Source organism: Rhinatrema bivittatum, chromosome 2, assembly GCF_901001135.1.
Source record: "Rhinatrema bivittatum chromosome 2, aRhiBiv1.1, whole genome shotgun sequence".
Lineage (NCBI taxonomy): Eukaryota > Metazoa > Chordata > Amphibia > Gymnophiona > Rhinatrematidae > Rhinatrema > Rhinatrema bivittatum.
Window position 1 is genome coordinate 169474688 of NC_042616.1, and position 19115 is coordinate 169493802.

General features: G+C 42.7%; 1 protein-coding gene across 1 annotated transcript in view; it reads left to right on the top strand.

Moving 5' to 3' along the window:
• The window catches only part of ANKIB1 (ankyrin repeat and IBR domain containing 1), a 493668-nt gene that overhangs the window by 430392 nt on the left and 44161 nt on the right, over positions 1 to 19115 (top strand). The window contains exons 14-16 of the mRNA XM_029588858.1: positions 6440 to 6506; positions 7960 to 8105; positions 9440 to 9618. Coding sequence (XP_029444718.1) covers positions 6440 to 6506; positions 7960 to 8105; positions 9440 to 9618 — 392 coding nt within the window. The remainder of the gene's footprint in view (positions 1 to 6439; positions 6507 to 7959; positions 8106 to 9439; positions 9619 to 19115) is intronic.

The following is a 19115-nucleotide window of genomic DNA, read 5'->3' on the forward strand; positions in this document are numbered from 1 at the left end:
AGTCCTCCACGCCATTAAAAAACTTAAACCTGGTAAATATCCTGGCCTCAAATGCTATACAGCGCGCTTTTATCAGAAACTAACCTCACAACTTATCCCTCCCTTAACTAGAATGCTCTAACTCTATTATGGAGCTGAAGATATACACTGTAGAAGAACAGAGGGAAATAGGAGATAATGTTACATTCAGATATCTAACAGGCTTCAATCAGATACCAGAAGGAAGGAATCTTCCATAAAATGAGAAGCTCAAGAACAAGAAGTCATCATGAAGCTTAAAGAAGGAAGGCTCAGAAAGAATACAAGAAAATATTTTTTTTCACTGATAAGATACTAGATACCTGGAATAGATTTCCAGCTTGGGAGAAAGACAAGGTACAAATCTAAGAACAGAATAGGTGGTAGGAGGCAGACCTTAAGCATGCATGGAGGTAGAAAGGGACCCTCAAGAGTCAGGAAGGAAAGAGAGAAAATCACAGACTGAGTAGGACATATAAGAACATAGCAGCCAACTACAAATGGTCCTTATTTGCCAATGACACCTTTTCTAATCTTTCTCCTATGACCATGTTGCACCCGAGTGGAGACCAAGTCAAACCGTCATACCCGTTGAAAGCATCTGACCACTAGACCTTTTATGCAATTATTTTAAGAATAATTGGGTACTCATATTGCTCATCTATATATACAGCCCCTGAGGCAGCCCCGGTGTGGGGCGAAACTCGGCCTGAGTCGGACACACACACAGACCATTTGTCTCCATTCTAATAAAGTTTAACCTAGATCGGACTCAGGCCAGGGCTTTCTTCCCTGCCAAAAGATTCATGGACATACTGTCCACAGTGGAGGAATTCAGGAGAAATAAGACATCAGAATGTTGGGTTTTATGGCTTTAACAATCTATGTAATTCTCACATACATCTCCATATGAAGGACGCCAAATAAACTTTAAAGTTCCAGTGAAACCCAAACCACTCAAGGACTTCAGGGGCATATCTGTTTACAATGAACCTCAAACATTCCCTTGTCTTGGTGTTTCTTTCCTTCCAAATTCAGCCACACTGGGACAGGGAGTCACCTAAATAGGATCCACACCCAGGGACCCTAATCCCTTCAGGAGAAAAAACTTCATATCAACCTCTGTAGTTAACAATTTTCAGAAATAAGGTGACTAATGAAATTGTCCTGGTCCAAACTGTCAGGTAAACATGTCATACCTAAATAAGCAGGGAGGAACAATATTTCGTTCTGTGTCAGGAAGACATCTCTAAGAGCTGACGGGCAAGGAGAATTTCTGGTAGATAGGATGAGTCACCAATTAGACCTTCACAAGTGAACCCTAAATCACAATGTGGGAAACAGTATTTTCTCTGTGCAGAACTCCAAAGATAGAACTATTCACAACAGCTCATGCAGAAAAATGTCAACTTTTTTCTCCAGAGGGAGATCGGAAAACAGATTAGCATTGGATACCTTCTCCCTTCATTGGGAAATAAGACTTCTGTATACCTCTAACACAAAAGCCTTAAAACTCAGTAGGGACCAGGGGAAATAAGATTCTCATAGCTACCTCTTTGCTGACAAGGAATTGGTTTCCATTTTTGTAGGATTTATCCATTAGGAAACCAATCAGGCTGGACATTTTTGCAACCTTAACTTTGCAGAACAAAGAAATGCTACTTCATTTCAGTCTCCAGTCCCTCACCCTCATGGCCTGAATGTTGAAAGCAAAGTAATGCATTGCTGTGGTCTTGCCAGTTCAGCATCAGAGGTGTTTCTGGCTTCCAGAAAAGAATCCACTATGACAATAAACGGAAGAGGTTTTCTCTCTGGAGTGACAGCAAGGCCCTAGGTACTTATTCTTATTCCATATAAAAACTGCTTGAATACCTAAATTAGTATATACTAGGTTTCCAATTTATGCAGATTTATCTTATGCATAATTGTGGTGATCCTGAAAACCTGACGGGCTGTGGGGTCCCCACAACAGATTTGGAAAGCCATATTCTGTATGTACCAATCTGGACTCAAAGCAAACTGTCAGGGTACACCTCAGTGTGACTGGTGTATACCACCATAAGGTTGAAGGGAGACAATTTCTTTACATTCTGTACTTGTAACATTCATACAGGACCTGTTTCATTTGAAGTCTTCCTCTGTGTCATGGAACTTCAATATGATTTTAACATAGAAGAGGAAAGTCTCCTTTGAGCCTCTGAACTCTTGTGGGCTAAAGTACCTGACCTGGGAGGTTGTTTTTTTTTTGTGCCAGGCACTTCAGCATGCAAGATTGAAGAGCTTCAGGCCTTAGAAACTTATCCACCTTAAACTGTTTCATCACAACAAGGTGATGCTTTGCATCCATCCTAAGTGTCTGCCTAAGATAATGAATGATTTCCACCTTAACCAGTCAATTGTCCCTGCCAGCATTTTTCTCAAGGTCACATGCCAACAAAGGTGAACAAACCCTTGGAATTGCAAGAGAGCTGTTGCCTTCTATCTGGAGTAGATGAAGGGCCTTAGAATGTCCATTCAGCTTTTTGTTCCTTTTTGCCCAAATAAGCCTGGCATTGCTGTGTTGATTACATGTCCTTCACCTATTCCCGTACAGGTTTGACTTTAGAAGGGAAGATCAAGGACTATAATGTCAGGGCCGTGGCTACGATGGTAGACCATCTGAGTTCATCTCAAAGCTGTGACATGGCCTTCAGTCCATTCTTTAACATCACAGTATTGTTTAGATGCTGACTCCTAACATGGCAGTAGGTTTGGGTAGACAATTCTTCAAGATCTCTTTAAGAGTTAGAGCCAAACTCCAGTCCCATTAGGGCCCATCCTTTCATTTAGGGTTGTCTTCTGTTTAAAATAAAAGTTTTAACACACTGTAAAGAATCGTTCTTTTGGCATTGCTGCATTGTTGCTTCACCCTTTTTTTTTTTTTTTTTTAAGATGACAACTCTTCTTTGTGTAAGTTGGTGATAGCTTGTTTTCAGAGAAGGTGAAGTTGCCTACCTGTAATAGATGTTCTCTGAAGGCAGCAGTTTACCATTTCCATTAAGCCTCCCTTCCCTTTTTGGAATTGAATTTATTAGCTTAAGTCTAGAACTGAGGCGTTCTGTGTAAGCATGGGGACATGGAAACTGCCACATGTGTAAGCATGGGGACATGGAAACTGCCACATGTGCAGAAGGATCCTTGGAGGGGGTGTTATTTTCAAAGCACTGTAAATGTGTTTTGTGTTGGCAGAGTCCGAGGACATTAGCTATATATGTGACTGAGCTGTTTCCTTCCGAGAACACTTGTTACAGATAAGCAATTTCACTGAGCCCCTGTACAGCTTTTTTGGTGAAACCTCACCTTGAGTACTGTCAGTTTTGAGGACCAAATCCACAGACTGACATTTAAAAGGTAAATGTGATTGAGGAGAGTTCCAAAAATGGTGCAGAGACTTAAGGAGCTGAAGATATACACTGTAGAACAGGGGTCAGGAACCTTTTTGGCTGAGAGAGCCATAAACGCCACATATTTTAAAATGTAATTCCATGAGAGCCATACAATATGTTTAAAACTAAATACAAGTAAATGTGTGCATTTTATGTAAGATCACACTTTTAAAGTACAATAAGTCTCTGAAAATATTACACCAGGCCTTAAGACACCAATACATCTCCTATTAGGAAAACGGACCAAGTCAGGCTGCTATAGAGTCCTACACAGAAACTACACGCCAGCAGAAAACCTCACCTGAATCACGTGCTGTCCCTCACCTAACATAGAATAAAGAGACCAAAACGCATAACAAGAAGCATGCAGACAAAAACTGAATTGGAAACTGCAACAAGCCAGAGTCTCTGTATGCAGTGTAACAAAGGAAAAAAGAAACATCACACATCCTTATAAAACAAATCAAGAAATATAAAATCATCAGCAGTAAAACTGTACTAACAAAAAGAACATATTTCGAAACAGCTGATGAGTGGAATATCCAATAATTAAAAACTCATATAAAACATTTCCAGATACCAACAAAATATTTCAAAATAGCAGACACAAAGATCCAGTAATGAAAAATAATAAGGATACAAAAATTTTTTTGCTCTGCATACCTGGGAACGTTTGATATCCAGGTGTCCTGAGATTGTTCTGAATTAGCAGGAGGTGGGGTGGTTTGCTTGGAACTTTCTCCTCTCTCAGTCACATACCAGCGCTCTCTCTCACACTGGCTCTCAATGACACACCTATACACACATGCTCTCAGTCACTCACATATACAAATGTTTTTTCTCTCTCACTTATATAGGCTCTTAATTACACATTTACACACATGCTGTCTATCTTTTCACGCTTACACACACACAGGCTTTCAATCACATAAATACATGCTGTCTTTTTCTCTCACACACAGACTCTCATTCACATGCTTACAAACATGTCCTCTCTTTCTCTCATTTACACACAGGCTCTCAATCACATACTCACATGCTCCCTCACCTAAATCAGCTCTCAATCACACACAGACACACATGGTCTCTCTCTCTCATTTAAACACAGGCTCTCAATCACATACTCACATGCTCCCTCACCTAAATCAGCTCTCAATCACACACATACACACATGGTCTCTCTCTCTCATTTAAACACAGGCTCTCAATCACATACTCACATGCTCCCTCACCTAAATCAGCTCTCAATCACACAGACACACATGGTCTCTCTCTCTCATTTAAACACAGGCTCTCAATCACATACTCACATGATCCATCACCTAAACCAGCTGTCAATCAGACACAGACACACATGATCTCTCTCTTACTTATACACACAGGCTCTTAATCATACATACACATGATCTCTCTCACACACAAAGGATCTCAATCATACACACATACTCTTTCAAACAAACAGGTTTTCAATTACAAACTTACACATACAGGTTCCCAATGGTAAACTTACATTCATGCTCTCTCTCTCTCTCACAGGCAGGATCTCAATCACAGACATACTCTCTTTCACATATACAGGCTCTCAATCATTCACATACATGCAATCTCTCACTCACACACACAGGATCTCAAACACACATGCTTGCTCACTCATTCACTCTCTCTCTCTCCCCCCCCCCCCCCCCCCCCCCCGGGAACTCGCGGCAGCAGCAGCCACCTCCCAACGCTAACCTCCTTCAATTTCAGCCCTCGCGGAGGCGAAGGCGGAGTCCCATCGGCCGCGGTTGAAGATTTTCATTTTCCTCCGAGCCGCGCTGCAGTCTTCTTCCCGCGCAGGCACCCGATGCTCTCCACTTCCTCTTCCGGGCCGCGGGAAGAAGAGAGCACCGGCGTGCTCTCTTCTTCCCGCGGCCCGGAAGAGGAAGTGGAGAGCATCGGGTGCCTGCGCGGGAAGACCCGCGCAGGCACCCGATGACTCCAGCGCTGGCACCCGATGACTCCCGCGCAGGCACCCGGATGACTCCAGTCGGCGTGCTCTCTTCTCCTCCCCCCCGCGGCCCGGAAGAGGAAGTGGTGAGCATCGGGTGCCTGCGCGGAAGAAGAGACCACGCTAGTGTGGTCTCTTCTTCCCGCGCAGGCACCCGATGCTCTCCACTTCCTCTTCCGGGCCGCGGGGGGGGGGGAGGAGAAGAGAGCACGCCGGTGCCGCTGACTCCAGCTGTCCTGCCGCGTTCCGCCCGGGCTGACAGCATTTTAAGCCCGGGCGGCGGAGGACCGGGGAGCAGCTGGGTCAGCGGGGAACCGCGAAGTATGGCGACACGTGTCTGAGAGCCAGATGCAGCCCTCAAAAGAGCCATATCTGGCTCGCGAGCCATGGGTTCCCGACCCCTGCTGTAGAAGAACAGAGGGAAATGGGAGATAATGTTACATTCAGATATCTAACAGGCTTCAATCAGATACCAGAAGGAAGGAATCTTCCATAAAATGAGAAGCTCAAGAACAAGAAGTCATCATGAAGCTTAAAGAAGGAAGGCTCAGAAAGAATACAAGAAAATATTTTTTTTCACTGATAAGATACTAGATACCTGGAATAGATTTCCAGCTTGGGAGAAAGACAAGGTACAAATCTAAGAACAGAATAGGTGGTAGGAGGCAGACCTTAAGCATGCATGGAGGTAGAAAGGGACCCTCAAGAGTCAGGAAGGAAAGAGAAAGAAAATCACAGATTGAGTAGGACATATAAGAACATAGTAGGCAAGTACAAATGGTCCTTATTTGCCAATGACACCTTTTCTAATCGTTTCTCCAAGTAATTCACAGCAGTAAGCTGTGACAACCTGTGGTTGACAACTATATAATTTGGGCACCTTTGGATGAGTGAATGTAGTCTATGTAATATTCTGAACTAGACGTGTGTAATATGTGAGTCAGAAAGAATCATCATTAAGTATTTCTCCACAGGAATAAGAATATGTTGTATTTATTTCTACTTCTAGCTAGAACAGCGTCTTCTAAAAACAGCCAAAGAAAAGATGGAACAATTGAGTAAAGCTCTTGGTGGAAGTAAGTTACATACTTCCTACTTACTATGACTTTTAAAAGTTTGACTTAAATTCACATGTGGGAATTGTCAGCTATTTAGTGTCCGAGCAGTAGAATTACATTTATAATATAGCTGGAAGGTCCTCAAGTGGTCATCTAATTCATCTCCTTTCCAAGTAGAATCCCCTATACCTTTGTCATCCAAGCCAAATGTTTATGTCCCCAGTGGAATCTGAAAATCAACCAGTCACCATCCTTATAATAACCTCTGTCTGTGTATTTGAAGACTGCTCTCAATTCACCCTTCAATTTTCTCTTTTCTAAGCTCAATAAACCCAGCTCCTCCTGTGTCTACCTAAAAGCAGTAGACTAGTGAGAAAATAGCACAGGGAATACAAATGTTTCCATGGATCACTTGCATTAGGAATTTGGAAGCATAGCCCTTTGCGTTCCTTCCACCCCCTAGCTTGTATAAATAAACTGAGAATCATTATACTTGTTTGACAGTTCTTTCATTGTACAAAAACCTAACGAGCACTAGTTCAAATGTCACTAGCAAACCTCACAAAAGTAAATCATACTGGGTGACAAGTAAGCTATTGTGTTGGCTCTATGCATTATGTTATATTATTCATGCTGTAAATTGACTAGCATCATTTTTGTACTTAAATGGTTAATTTAGTGGCTTGAACTACAAATGTTAAACATCATTAGAAAAACTGTCAACATGCCTGCCTGATGCTACATGCCACATTTAAAAATTTATTACTGATAGAAACTATCTGCTACTACATTATTATCACTGTCTGTAATGCATAGTCATTGTTTGCATGTCTATCATCTTCACACATTTGCAGCTTTATCGTGAAGTTTAGTTGCCAAAATGCAAATTTTACAAAGCCCTGTTCCATAAAAGCCTAATTTAAATTCTAGATCTGTAACACTCATAGTGCTATTTAGTGAGAAATATTCTAAAACTCCCACTGCACAGCAATTTTAGCTAATCTGACTTTCCTTTGGGCTGCACAAAGATAAAATATATTCTTCTAACTTGTCTGTCCCTGTCCCTCCCCCTTTTTACATCCCTCTGTCCTTTCAGTATACCTGGACATCACAAATTTCCACTTGTCCAAGGACAAAAGGCAGTGTCCCCAGAACTCAGGCACTTCACCTCCACAATGCACCCATTTCCTGTCAGACTGAAGACTCTGATCTGAATCCCTGTGCTGCAGCATTGCAGCTGAGCCCTAGCCCTGGTTGAGCTCATAATAAAAGCTGGGGTGGCTGGCATTACTACATATTGGAAGATGTCATATTTTCACAGTGATAATCAGAGTCTATTATTATAAGCTGATGAACTATATTTTTGAGACATAAGTATTATTTTCTTATACATTTGAATGCTTTTTTTGAGCTGTGCAGATATGTATTGAGTGCTGTAACTTAACCTTTCATGCATGGCTTGCCCTTGCAGTTCAAGGAGGCTGTCCTGACACCACATTCATTGAACATGCAGTTCATGAGCTCTTAAAAACTCGACGCATTCTCAAGTGTTCTTATCCTTATGGATTCTTTTTGGAACCTAAAAGCACAAAGAAAGAAATATTTGAACTTATGCAGGTAACATATGCATAATTTGATTAAATTCTTTGATAAGTGTTTGCTTTTCCTGTGAGCATTGCTGCATTATGTTCTTGCAGGTTCTATTTGGTTGATATATTTTATCTCATCAGTCATTTAAACATGGAGATCAGCTTTATGCTGCACAGTTTGTGTGTGTATTCTTTTATTATGTGAACCTTGACTCCATCTTTAAGGTACCATAAACAACATTTTTGATGGCCTTTTTGAATGGAAATCTTTATTATATTGTGATTTTCTCAGTTTAGGAATAACATATTTTTGAAGAATATTGGTTTATTCTTTATTGCTGTTCTTGGAGACACTAAAAGTTGATCTTGGAAGAGGACAATTTCAGTTTTGATATACATTGAAAGCTTATGCTGTGTGAGGTATGGTGTAAGTTTGTTAAGCTGTAGGGATTTTACAATATCCTTTGCCCTTATTTGATTGCTAAAGTAACAGCACTCTTTTTTTTTTTTTTTTTTTTTTAATTAGTTTTGATAGTGTGAAAGGTCATACTGCACAATATATGTTATACATTTTGTAGTGCAAGGATTTTTAAAATGTTCTTTGCCCTTATCTGATGGCTTCAATACTTGTGGTAGCTGTATGTTTCAGCTCTCTGGGAGGCGGACAATGTTATAACCATAGCTACCTTACTTTAGGGCTAAGTTTTATCTTTATGTTTGTTTATTTTTGTCTGATTTTATGATTTGGAAACCTAATGTACTATTGCTGTTGGTGGGCTGATCCTTATCTTATACGATCTTGGTGGTTATCTACATTTGATATTGTTACATTAATGTTGTTGACTGACGGATGTATGCTTGGAATGATTGTTTTTAAAATTGTGTTTACTTATGCAAGCCATCTTGGGTGCCAGGTAGAAAGATAGAAAACAAAATGGAATAAATAAATACTTCTAATGGACACAACAGAAGCAAAAAAAGACATTAAGCCTTTTTTATAATGGTTTCCACATCACACAGATGCAAATACATTATCCTTATTTGTGTGGAAAGATGGGCATGAATTCACTTTCTAAAAGGGTCAGGAGATTTTCAGCTCACCAGTATATTTGGAGTCCTTACTCATACCCACCCTCGCACCCATAGCTCAGGCACAGTCCTCTCACAATGCATGTGAAGTTCTTTGGCTCCTTGTGGACCTGAATTCATGATCAAATCTGTCTCCCCTATATTTCTGACTGGGACAGAGGTTAACCACTTTTAATGGAGAATAATTGTAATGAACAGATTGGAAGTCCTACTGAACCGCAGTAAGCTTTTCATATTTCCCAGAAATAACTATTTTTATTTTGATTATTATAGACAGACCTAGAAATGGTCACTGAAGATCTAGCTCAAAAAGTAAACAGGCCTTACCTTCGCACACCTCGTCATAAGATTATTCGAGCAGCTTGCCTTGTGCAGCAGAAGAGACAGGAGTTCTTGGCCTCTGTAGCCCGAGGAGTTGCTCCTGCAGACTCGCCTGAAGCTCCAAGGCGCAGGTAACAAAACACAGACAATTATTTAATATGCGAGAACATAAAAACAAATGTGTATGCAAGCTAACAAACAGAACATATTTGTCCCCTACTGAGATGTATATTAGGGATGTGCATTTGTTTGCAACGAAATAGGAAATAAAGATGATATTTCCTATTTTGTTGCATTTCGGAGGGCTGACAAAACGAAAGGAAAATCCACGAAATTTCATGTGGTTTTCCTATTGTTTTTTTAGGGGGAGAAAGGACACATTTAAAAAAAAAAAAAAAAAAAATCCAAACCCACCCCAACCCTTCAAATTTAATTAATTACAAACCCCCACCGTCCCAAACCCCCCCTCCCCAAGACTTGCCAAAGGTCCTTGGTGGTCCAGCGGGAGATGGCGCGGGCCATCTATTGCTCCTACCATGTGATAGGAGCCAATCAATGGCACCAGTAGCCCCTGTTACATAGTAAGGGCAAAGGGCCACCGGCGCCATTTTGATTACTGGCAGCCGTCAGCCCGAGAGAGGGAGATTGCTCCCGGAACCCCCGCTGGACCACCAAGGACTTTTGGTAAGTCTTGGGAGGGTGGGGGGATTATAGTTAAATAATTTGAAGGGGTGGGGTTTTTTGGGGTTTTTCCCAAAATAGAAACGAAAAAAGTTTTCAGGTTCGGGGAATGGATCGAAATGGCCCACCCCGGACCCGAAAAAAAAAATGTGTGCACATCCCATTGTATATAGCATACAGTTGTTTGCCAGGTGTGGTGTGTATTCAATCAAGCTCTTACATTTTTTTTATATTTATGATTAATTAAAAACTAAACATTTTTATAGGGTTGGCCCTGTAACGTGGTTGCATAACTGTTCATTGATGTGCTAAAGACCCCTTTGTGAATGCTGAATGCAGCTGTGGATGTTGCAGAGACACTGTTCACAGCCCTGGTGGGATGGGCAGGGAGCCCCAGCTATCACACAACAGTGACACCCGCTGTCCAAACTTGAAAGGGCCTGTTCTCCAAGAACAAGCAAGGATGGTTGTACTCGCACATGAGTGACATCATCAGATGGATCCCCGGCACGGAAAACTTATGTCAAAGTTTCTAGAACTTTGCCTTGGCACACTGAGCAGGTCCAGCATGGCACACTGAGCATACCACTCATCACCGCGGGATCCCTCTCCAGTCTGTCTTTTTCCACAGAGCTGTAAGCATTGCGGTGTGAGTGAAAACTTATTTTTTTCTTAATATTTCTCACTTTCCGTTGGTTTTTCTTTGCGGTGTTCGACGCCGGGTCCCTCTCTGTGATTCCCCGTAGTGTTCTCAGTCATAGTTTTTGACGTTTCTGGTAAATTTCCTTTCACGGTTGATTCCCCAGCGGGTCAATACTTTAGGGCCTATTATGCCTGCTGCCATCAGTTTTGATTTTGTGGCTCTTTTATTTTGGCCCATCATGACCACATCCAGTTTTCACTGATGCTCCTAGTGCCCAAGGACCATGTCCATTACAGACCCCTATGAGATATGTGTCCTCTGCGTCCAGGGTAGCCTCTTATGCACACACATAACCCTGAAGGAACATCATCTTTGGCTTAACAAGATGGAGCAGCTTTTTGGGCCGAGGAAGGCCAAACCATCGGCATTGGCGGTGTTGGCATCGATGGACCTTGGTGACGCATTGATGGATGCTGTGCCATCGACATCAGTAGTTTTATCGGTGCCATCGGCAGATAGGGGCGCTCGCCTTTTATTTGGACCGCACTGCAGCCCATAGGAAGTCCACCCAACTTTTTGTCTCCTTTGATAAAACCAAGCTCGGAGTTCCGGTGGGCAAGCAGACCCTGTCCACCTGGCTGGCGGACTGTATTACCTTCTGCTACCAACAAGCAGGCCTTCCGCTACAGAGATGTGTGAAAGCGCATTCGGTCAGAGCCATAGCATCGTCAGTGGCACACCTCCGCTCTGTACCTATTGCTGATACCTGTAGAGCTGCCACATGGAGTTCTCTCCATACCTTCGCAGCTCATTATTGTCTCGACAAGACTGGCAGGCAAGATTCCGTCTTTGGCCAGTCTGTCCTACGTAATTTGTTTCTAGTTTAAACACCCAACTTCCTACCTACGACCCTCTGTGAAATTCAGGCTGCCCTCACAACCAACAGCACCCCTGTTGTTGTGCATGTTGCACGTCATTGGGTGCTTTTGATTCACTCTATTCGGGCATCCTGTACCTCGCTATTCACCCATATGTGAGGACTACCATCCTGCTTGTCCTGGGAGAAAGCAGAGTTGCTTACCCTGTAACAAGTGTTCACCCAGGACAGCAGGATGTTAGTCCTCACGAAACCCGCCCGCCACTCCATGGAGTTGGGTTTGCTTACGTTTTATTATTTTATTTCTCGCTCATACTTTTTGCTACAAACGAGACTGAAGGTGGGACCCCTGCTGGATGCAGGGTTAGTGGCATGCTGGGCATGCTCACTGTGCCAGTCAAAGTTATAGAAACTTTGACAAAAGTGTTCCGTGATAGGGCTCCATCCGATGATGTCACCCATATGTGAGGACTAACATCCTGCTGTCCTGGGAGAACACCTGTTACAGGCAAGCAACTCTCCTTTCTTATGTAACTATACTGGAAAAGGCATCAGTAAGCAGAATAAATGAGAAGGTGTGCTAAAGTGCGAGAACTTTATAAGCTGTGTCAAAGCCCTTCTATCTTACTGCATGCCGATGGGCAGGTTACCTTTTATTGCATTTTATGCAATAAAAAACACTGATGGCTTTGCTTTGACCATTTGTTTTTGTGATACTGACGTCACAGGAGGGATACTAGTGGGCTGATGGACAAAGTAAAACTATATGTGTGCTGGCAGCCCCAAAAGCAAGAGTGCTATGGCTTGGCAGTGTAAACAGAGACCACAGAGCCTGACTGCCACAGCCAATGCCAAGGGAATTAGGTGCCCTAGGTGAACTGTACTACTTTGTGCCTTTCTCACTCCTCAGTCATACCCTCCCCCCACACACAGTTAAAAATTTTTTATATGAAAAAGGACAAAGTACAGTCCTCTAAGGATCACTTACAGCATATATATTATATTTATATGTATTGCTGTGGTGCCAACCAGAAAACAAAGCAAAAAAGATATTTAGAACCCGTATGGATTTAGGTCTATTGTGACATGTGTTGAGTGTGGGCTTGGCCCTCAGAAAGTTATGAGTAAACTGAATTACAATTACAGTATAGTAAACCTGCCATACCAAAACAGCACTAACTGCAAGCACTCAAACAGTAACAACCCTACCTATGAAAAGGCATAACTGTCCTAAACAGCAATATATCTGTTAGGAAAACAGAACAAGCCAAGCTGTTATAGATCCCTACACAGAAACTACACACTAGCAAAAAAAACCTCACCTTGGTCATACATGCAGAGCATAGACATATTCTTACCAAATACAGAATAAAGAGACCATAAAATATAAATAGAAACATACAGACAAAAACTGAACTGGAAACCACAACAAGTCAGACTTTGTATGTAGTGCAACAACAGAAGAAGAGAATTGCCACCATTCCTCATAAAACAAACACAATCAAGAAATATAAAACAATCATAAGAGTAAAACCATACTAATACAAAGAATAAATATTTCAAAACAGCAGACAAATAGAACATCCAGTAATTAAAATATTATGTACAAAGGGTCACATGATGTGCTGCTGAGAGCCAGACACGTTAGTAAGTAGTTCCCCCGGCTTATTCATTATTTTAAGGTTTTACTCATATTCTCTCTCGCTATTTCCTGGTGATATACTTCGTTCTGCATGTCTAAAATGTTGATCCCAGCAATGTGGGTGGAAATGTCGGCTAAACCCCGGTGGTCTACCAAAAAATCCGTAGTAGACACGGACTGTGTGTCGGAGGAGACGCCGTCAGTTGAAGGCGGCCCGTTGCTTCTGGCTGCTGCTGAATATACTGCAACGTTGCAGAAAATGTTTGACAAATTTTCACATCAACTTACCCAGAACATTGATTCAAAATTAGAGGCGATGGTTGAAAAAGTGGCTTCCCTGATTTCTTCCATGCAGGACAATTCGTCACGGATTGGAGAGACGATTACTTGAGTTGAGGGGCTTGAGATGTCGCTGATCCTGGCTCGCTCAAAGGTTGAAGCCCTGGAACAAATGTACGAGGCACTGGTGGAGAAGACGGATGAATGGAGAATCGGGGATGCTGAAAAAATCTGAGTGGTGGGCCTACCGGAGCATGTGGAAGGAAAAGACCTGTTTGAATTTTTTTCAAAATGGCTGCCGGAGGTCTTGGGAATAGAGACGCATAAGGGCCACATGAAGATTGAAAGGGTGCATCGAGAACTGGTGCCACCGCGCCGCCAGGTTTTTCTCTGCTAATTCAATGGAAATGGGCCAGCTTTCTGGAGGCCAAGCGGGGCCTGCGATCCTATTATATCCCGCCAAACTCAGTTATGCCAGCGGGCCGCCCCCTTTTTATTTTGATTCAGTTGAAGCAGTCAAAGACTTTCTTTTGGAGGAGAACACTGGATCCGAGGAGGCCCAGAATGGACCGCATTGCTGAGACGTGAGCAAGAGAGAATATATGCTGGGGGGAGAGCTGCTAATGGTGCGTGACAGTACTGTCTATTATAGCACATCTCGGACCCCTTATCAATCTTCCAAGTTTTTGTTCATTACTGGTTGTTTTTGGGCTATCAGCATATAGTGAATTTGGGAGGCGCGGTTATGATACAACCATCTTCTTTGTTGAACCGAATTGCGGGGAAATATGGCAAAATGCCTTGTTGTTATTTTGCTTTGGGACTGATCCGGAATGGCTTCTTCTAGCCTGGAGCTTATCCGCTGACCAGATGCTGCCTGATTCTATATTGGCATTCAGTATTGGTACTTCAGTTTTTCTCCTGCTCTTTGTTGCAGGAGATATGCTACTTGTTCTGGACTTTTTAATGAAATTCTTTTTTACTGTTCTTGCAAGATTGTTTTTCTTTTCATATGGCTTTGGTGCTCCATAGCCTTTCTGAGGGCATTTTTATCCTCTCAGGAAGAGCTGGGGAGAAACATGTTATACCAAGTGAGGATTTGTTGTAGGATAGGTATTCCTATAGATGTTCGTACTTTATTTGATGTCATCACATGTAGGCACCTTAGCCTTTTGTGTTCTGGGTTTTTCTTAATTGGCTGGGTGTTGCTTGGGAAACTCCTGGGTGGTTCTGAGGTTAGTTGGGGGGGGAAAAGAGGGGGGCGGGTGAATATTTGGGCTTTGGGGAAGGTTAGGGGCAGTTCTAAGGAGATTGAGGATGTTTGGTGGGAGGGTAGATTCCTGTTATACTTGAACTTGGTTTGGGGGCCCTGTGAGGACTCTCCACAACAGACAGGGTCTCAGCAGTGATGGACAAAGGAGTCAGAGATATTTATTAAAGAGCAAAGAGAAACCCGAGGAGTGGGTTTGTAAACTCAGTCCTGGAATAGGAAGACCTGAGATGGATTCTGCGGTAGTGGTCCGCAGAGCGAGGTAACCTGGGAAGCACTTGCTTCTTGGTAGTTCTTATGCGTGGTAGCTCCGGTAGTGGTCCACAGCGCAGGGTAGGCCAGAGATAGATGTTGCCAGCAGGCACAAGACAGCATGGATCCGATAGTGGTCCGCAGAGCGGGGTAACCCGATGATCCGCACAGCAAGAGAGAAGCAGACTTGAAGATCAGGTCTAGTACTCACTCCGTGGTATTGCAATAGAGATATCGTAGTAGCAGCAGCAGAGACCCGGAGTAGGGACACTGAAGGGTCATCCGTAGAAGTAGCAAGAGGTACTAAGCTGGTGAAGGTGAGACTCGCAGGAAACACTGTCCAAGGAACGGATAGCCCTGAGTGCAGCAAGGCCCTCGAGGAGCGGGTACCTGAGTCACTCAATCTGGAACGCAGGGACAGTGACGTGACGCATCTCTGAGAAAAGGAATTGAGCAAGATGGAATCCTTGCTAACTCATTGGTAGGATGGTCCGGTAGGCTTAAGTACACGTAGGCAGTGACGTCATGCGGAGGGGATGCCCCCGAGGTTCCCGCCATGACGTGGATAAGACGGACCCAAAAAGCACAAAGGTAGGAGATCTATGAAAGCCGTTAGGAAATACAAAAGAGATAGATGCCTTTAGTCTCTTTCAATTCCTTTATTGAAGTGGAGATGTAAAAGAATGATACAGCCCGACTCTGGCAGAGTTTCGCCGCTTATGACGGCTGCCTCAGGGGCTTGAATGTACAATCATGGACTCTTGATTTAGTACAAGTGGAGACCCGTATTCAGAAGTGGACTGCAAGAATATTAGTGACATCAGAGGCATGATATGATCAGTGTAATTGTTGAATCCAGGAGCGATTAGATACCTTGTGTTTACAAGATTAAGACTGACTGTACAAACGATAAGATCTAATATTGTAGCGGATCAGACAGACACAAATACAATTAAACAAGTTCATGACTTGTACCTAATCAAGAGTCCATGATTGTACATTCAAGCCCCTGAGGCAGCTGTCATAAACGGCGAAACTGGGCCAGAGTCGGGCTATAATCATTCTTTTAGTTTCCACTTCAATAAAGGAATTGAAAAAGACTAAAGGCATCTATCTCTTTTGTGGATAAGACGGAGGCAGGCACGCATGTGCCCTAAGTTACACCAGATTCAAGATGGCGACCGGGATCACCCACGCCATCCCGTGGATGCCAGGGAGGTCAGCGTGCAGAGGCAGTGGTGGCCATCTTATCCAGAATCAGAGCTACAGGGCAAAATGAGGTGAGCAGCAAAGGTCGCAGCCGTCTGCAACCAGGCGCAACAATTCCTTATGGGTTTGTGGGTTGAAGGGGAATTTCCATGTTTCATAGGTGACTTGTGGGTCTCAAGGTGTGCAGACAGAATTCTTAGGAGGGCATGGAGCAGTCTCAGGGCATTTATAATTACCATTATTTATTTTTTTGATTATGGTTGAGATCCGAATTGTCTCCCTCAATGTTAGAGGGATATCACCCCCCATGAAAAGAACCAGGATTTTACAGTTTCTCAGATAGAAGGGAGCCAATGTCACATTTTTGCGGGAGACACATTTGGTGACCAGTGAATTGGGGTAATTTAGCCGCTTAGGGATATATTTTTATGTATCACAGAGTTGATGTTCTCTCTCTGTAACGCTCACTTTGTTACGTGTGATTTGTTATTTATGCTTCTTGTCACTATGTTTTGTTCTGTTTGGAAAAACAATTTATAAATAAAGAGTTTAAAAAAAAATCTCATATACAAATTTTTTAAACATTTCCAAACACCAGTGTGTAAAATTTTAAAACACACATCAAACACCCAATAATTAAAACTAATAAAGATGATAAAATCTCCCACTCTTCACACTTGAGAACTTTTAATTTCCAGATGGAATGAAAATGTGGATTGACAAGGAGGAGGGTGTTTGTTACATACAGACTTTCTCAACTCTCTTTCTCTCAAACATATACACACACTCTCATGCTCTCTCTCATACAAGTTCCTTCACTCATGCTTTCTCAAACACATGTTCTCCAATCTTTTCTTCAGGCCACAGGGTCTGAGGCTGCTCCAGCCTGATACTGCTCTGCCTCTTGTTCCTTCTCCAGTCTTCAGCTTGTGGGCTGACATGACACTGCTCCACCGCCACTGCCACCTTCTTCTGATCACATAGGCTGATGCTCCAATTTGCTCCTGCTCCTCCCCATGGCAGCAATGACATCTGCTTCTTCTCACTTATGTGGGCCCATGTGCACCACTTCCTCTTCCAAGCCCATGTGGGTGGAAAGGAGGAGATGCTATCGTGGCACTACTCCCAAAACTGTGGCACTCTTGGCCGTTGCATAGTTCACAATCCTTACACTGGCCCTGCTGCCTCCTGCTCCTTGGGCCAATGCTACATTCCTATAGCAGTAATGGCATCTCTCTCTTCCTGCCCATACAACATAAGAACATGCCATACTGGGTCAGACCTTGGTCTGGCCCAGTATGGCCATCAAGCCCAGCATCCTGTCTCCAACAGTGGCCAATCCAGGCCATAAGAACCTGTCAAGTTCCCAAAAACTGTCTTATCCCATGTTATTGTTGCTAGTAATAGCAGTGTGTATTTTCTAAGTTAACTTAATTAATAGCAGGTAATGGACTTCTCCTCCAAGAACATATCCAATCCTTTTTTAAACCCAGCTATACTAACTGCACTAACCACATCCCCTGGCAACAAATTCGAGTTTAATTGTGCGTTCAGTGAAAAAGACCTTTCTCCGATTAGTTTTAAATGTGCCACATGCTAACTTCATGGAGTGCCCCCTAGTCCTTATATTATCTGAAAGAGTAAATAACCGATTCTCATTTACCCGTTCTAGACCTCTCAGGATTTTTTTTGTTATCTTTTATTGAGGTATAGATAAAATTGATACACAGTCTGTGAACAGAACATTAAACACATAACATAACCTCAAACGATTTTGTAAATTTTCTCATAAATGACGTAAACTCTCATTGAAACCGCATCCCCACCCCGCCCTCCCATACCCTAGTGCAGAGAATCTCAGCCATGAGGTAATCCAGTAGATATACAGAAAAAATAAACAAAAGAGCAGATGATAATATTAACATTTGTGGGCAGTTATAAGACAAAACTAGAGTTGTTGAGAAAGGAAGGACGATTGTTCACCACACCAGGACTGACTTCCTGGAAGACTCACTGACCATCCAGCAGGGCTAGAGCTCTGATAGAAGGCTGTAAAGAGCTGTAGTAAACTGTCCAGATTTTACAAAAAAATTGTTTTTTGTTTGGAGTAAAGCGCTGAAACATGGAACCATATTCCAATTGATAGAGCTCAGTCATTAAAGCAGCCCATTGACTCTGTGTTGGGGGGGTGGGCTCAATCCATTGCAGCAAAATGCATTTTTTAGCAATAAGGCAAACTTTTGAGATACATGTCACATTATCAACATTAAGAGTAGAGTCCCCCACATCATTATTGAGAATGCAAAATGAGCATGACCAATGCACTTCGGTGCCCAGCAGTGTTGAACAGTGGTGTCGGATGTTCTCCCAAAATGCTTGGATCACCGGACAGGACCATAAACAGTGAATCAAAGTGGCCTGCGGTTGATTGCATTTGAGACAGGAATCCGTGGCAATAAGGCCCATCTTTTTTGCTCTAGCAGGTGATATTACAGTTCTGTGAAAAATGTGTTGTAACTCTCAAAGATTTACATTATTCGTCATTTTCAGTATAGATGAGTAGGAGTATTTCAGCATGGCCTCGTCTAACTCTTTGGCACAGTCGTGTGCCCATTTGGGAAGCAGGGATGAGAATACAGTAAACACCCGTGCAGTATTATAAAATGTATACATACAAGACAAACTACCTGTCTGCGCCTTAAAGCTAGTGAACAAAGCCGAATATAGGGAATTGTCAATGGGTCCTTTCACTTCCTTCAGCAGTGTCGCTCTTAA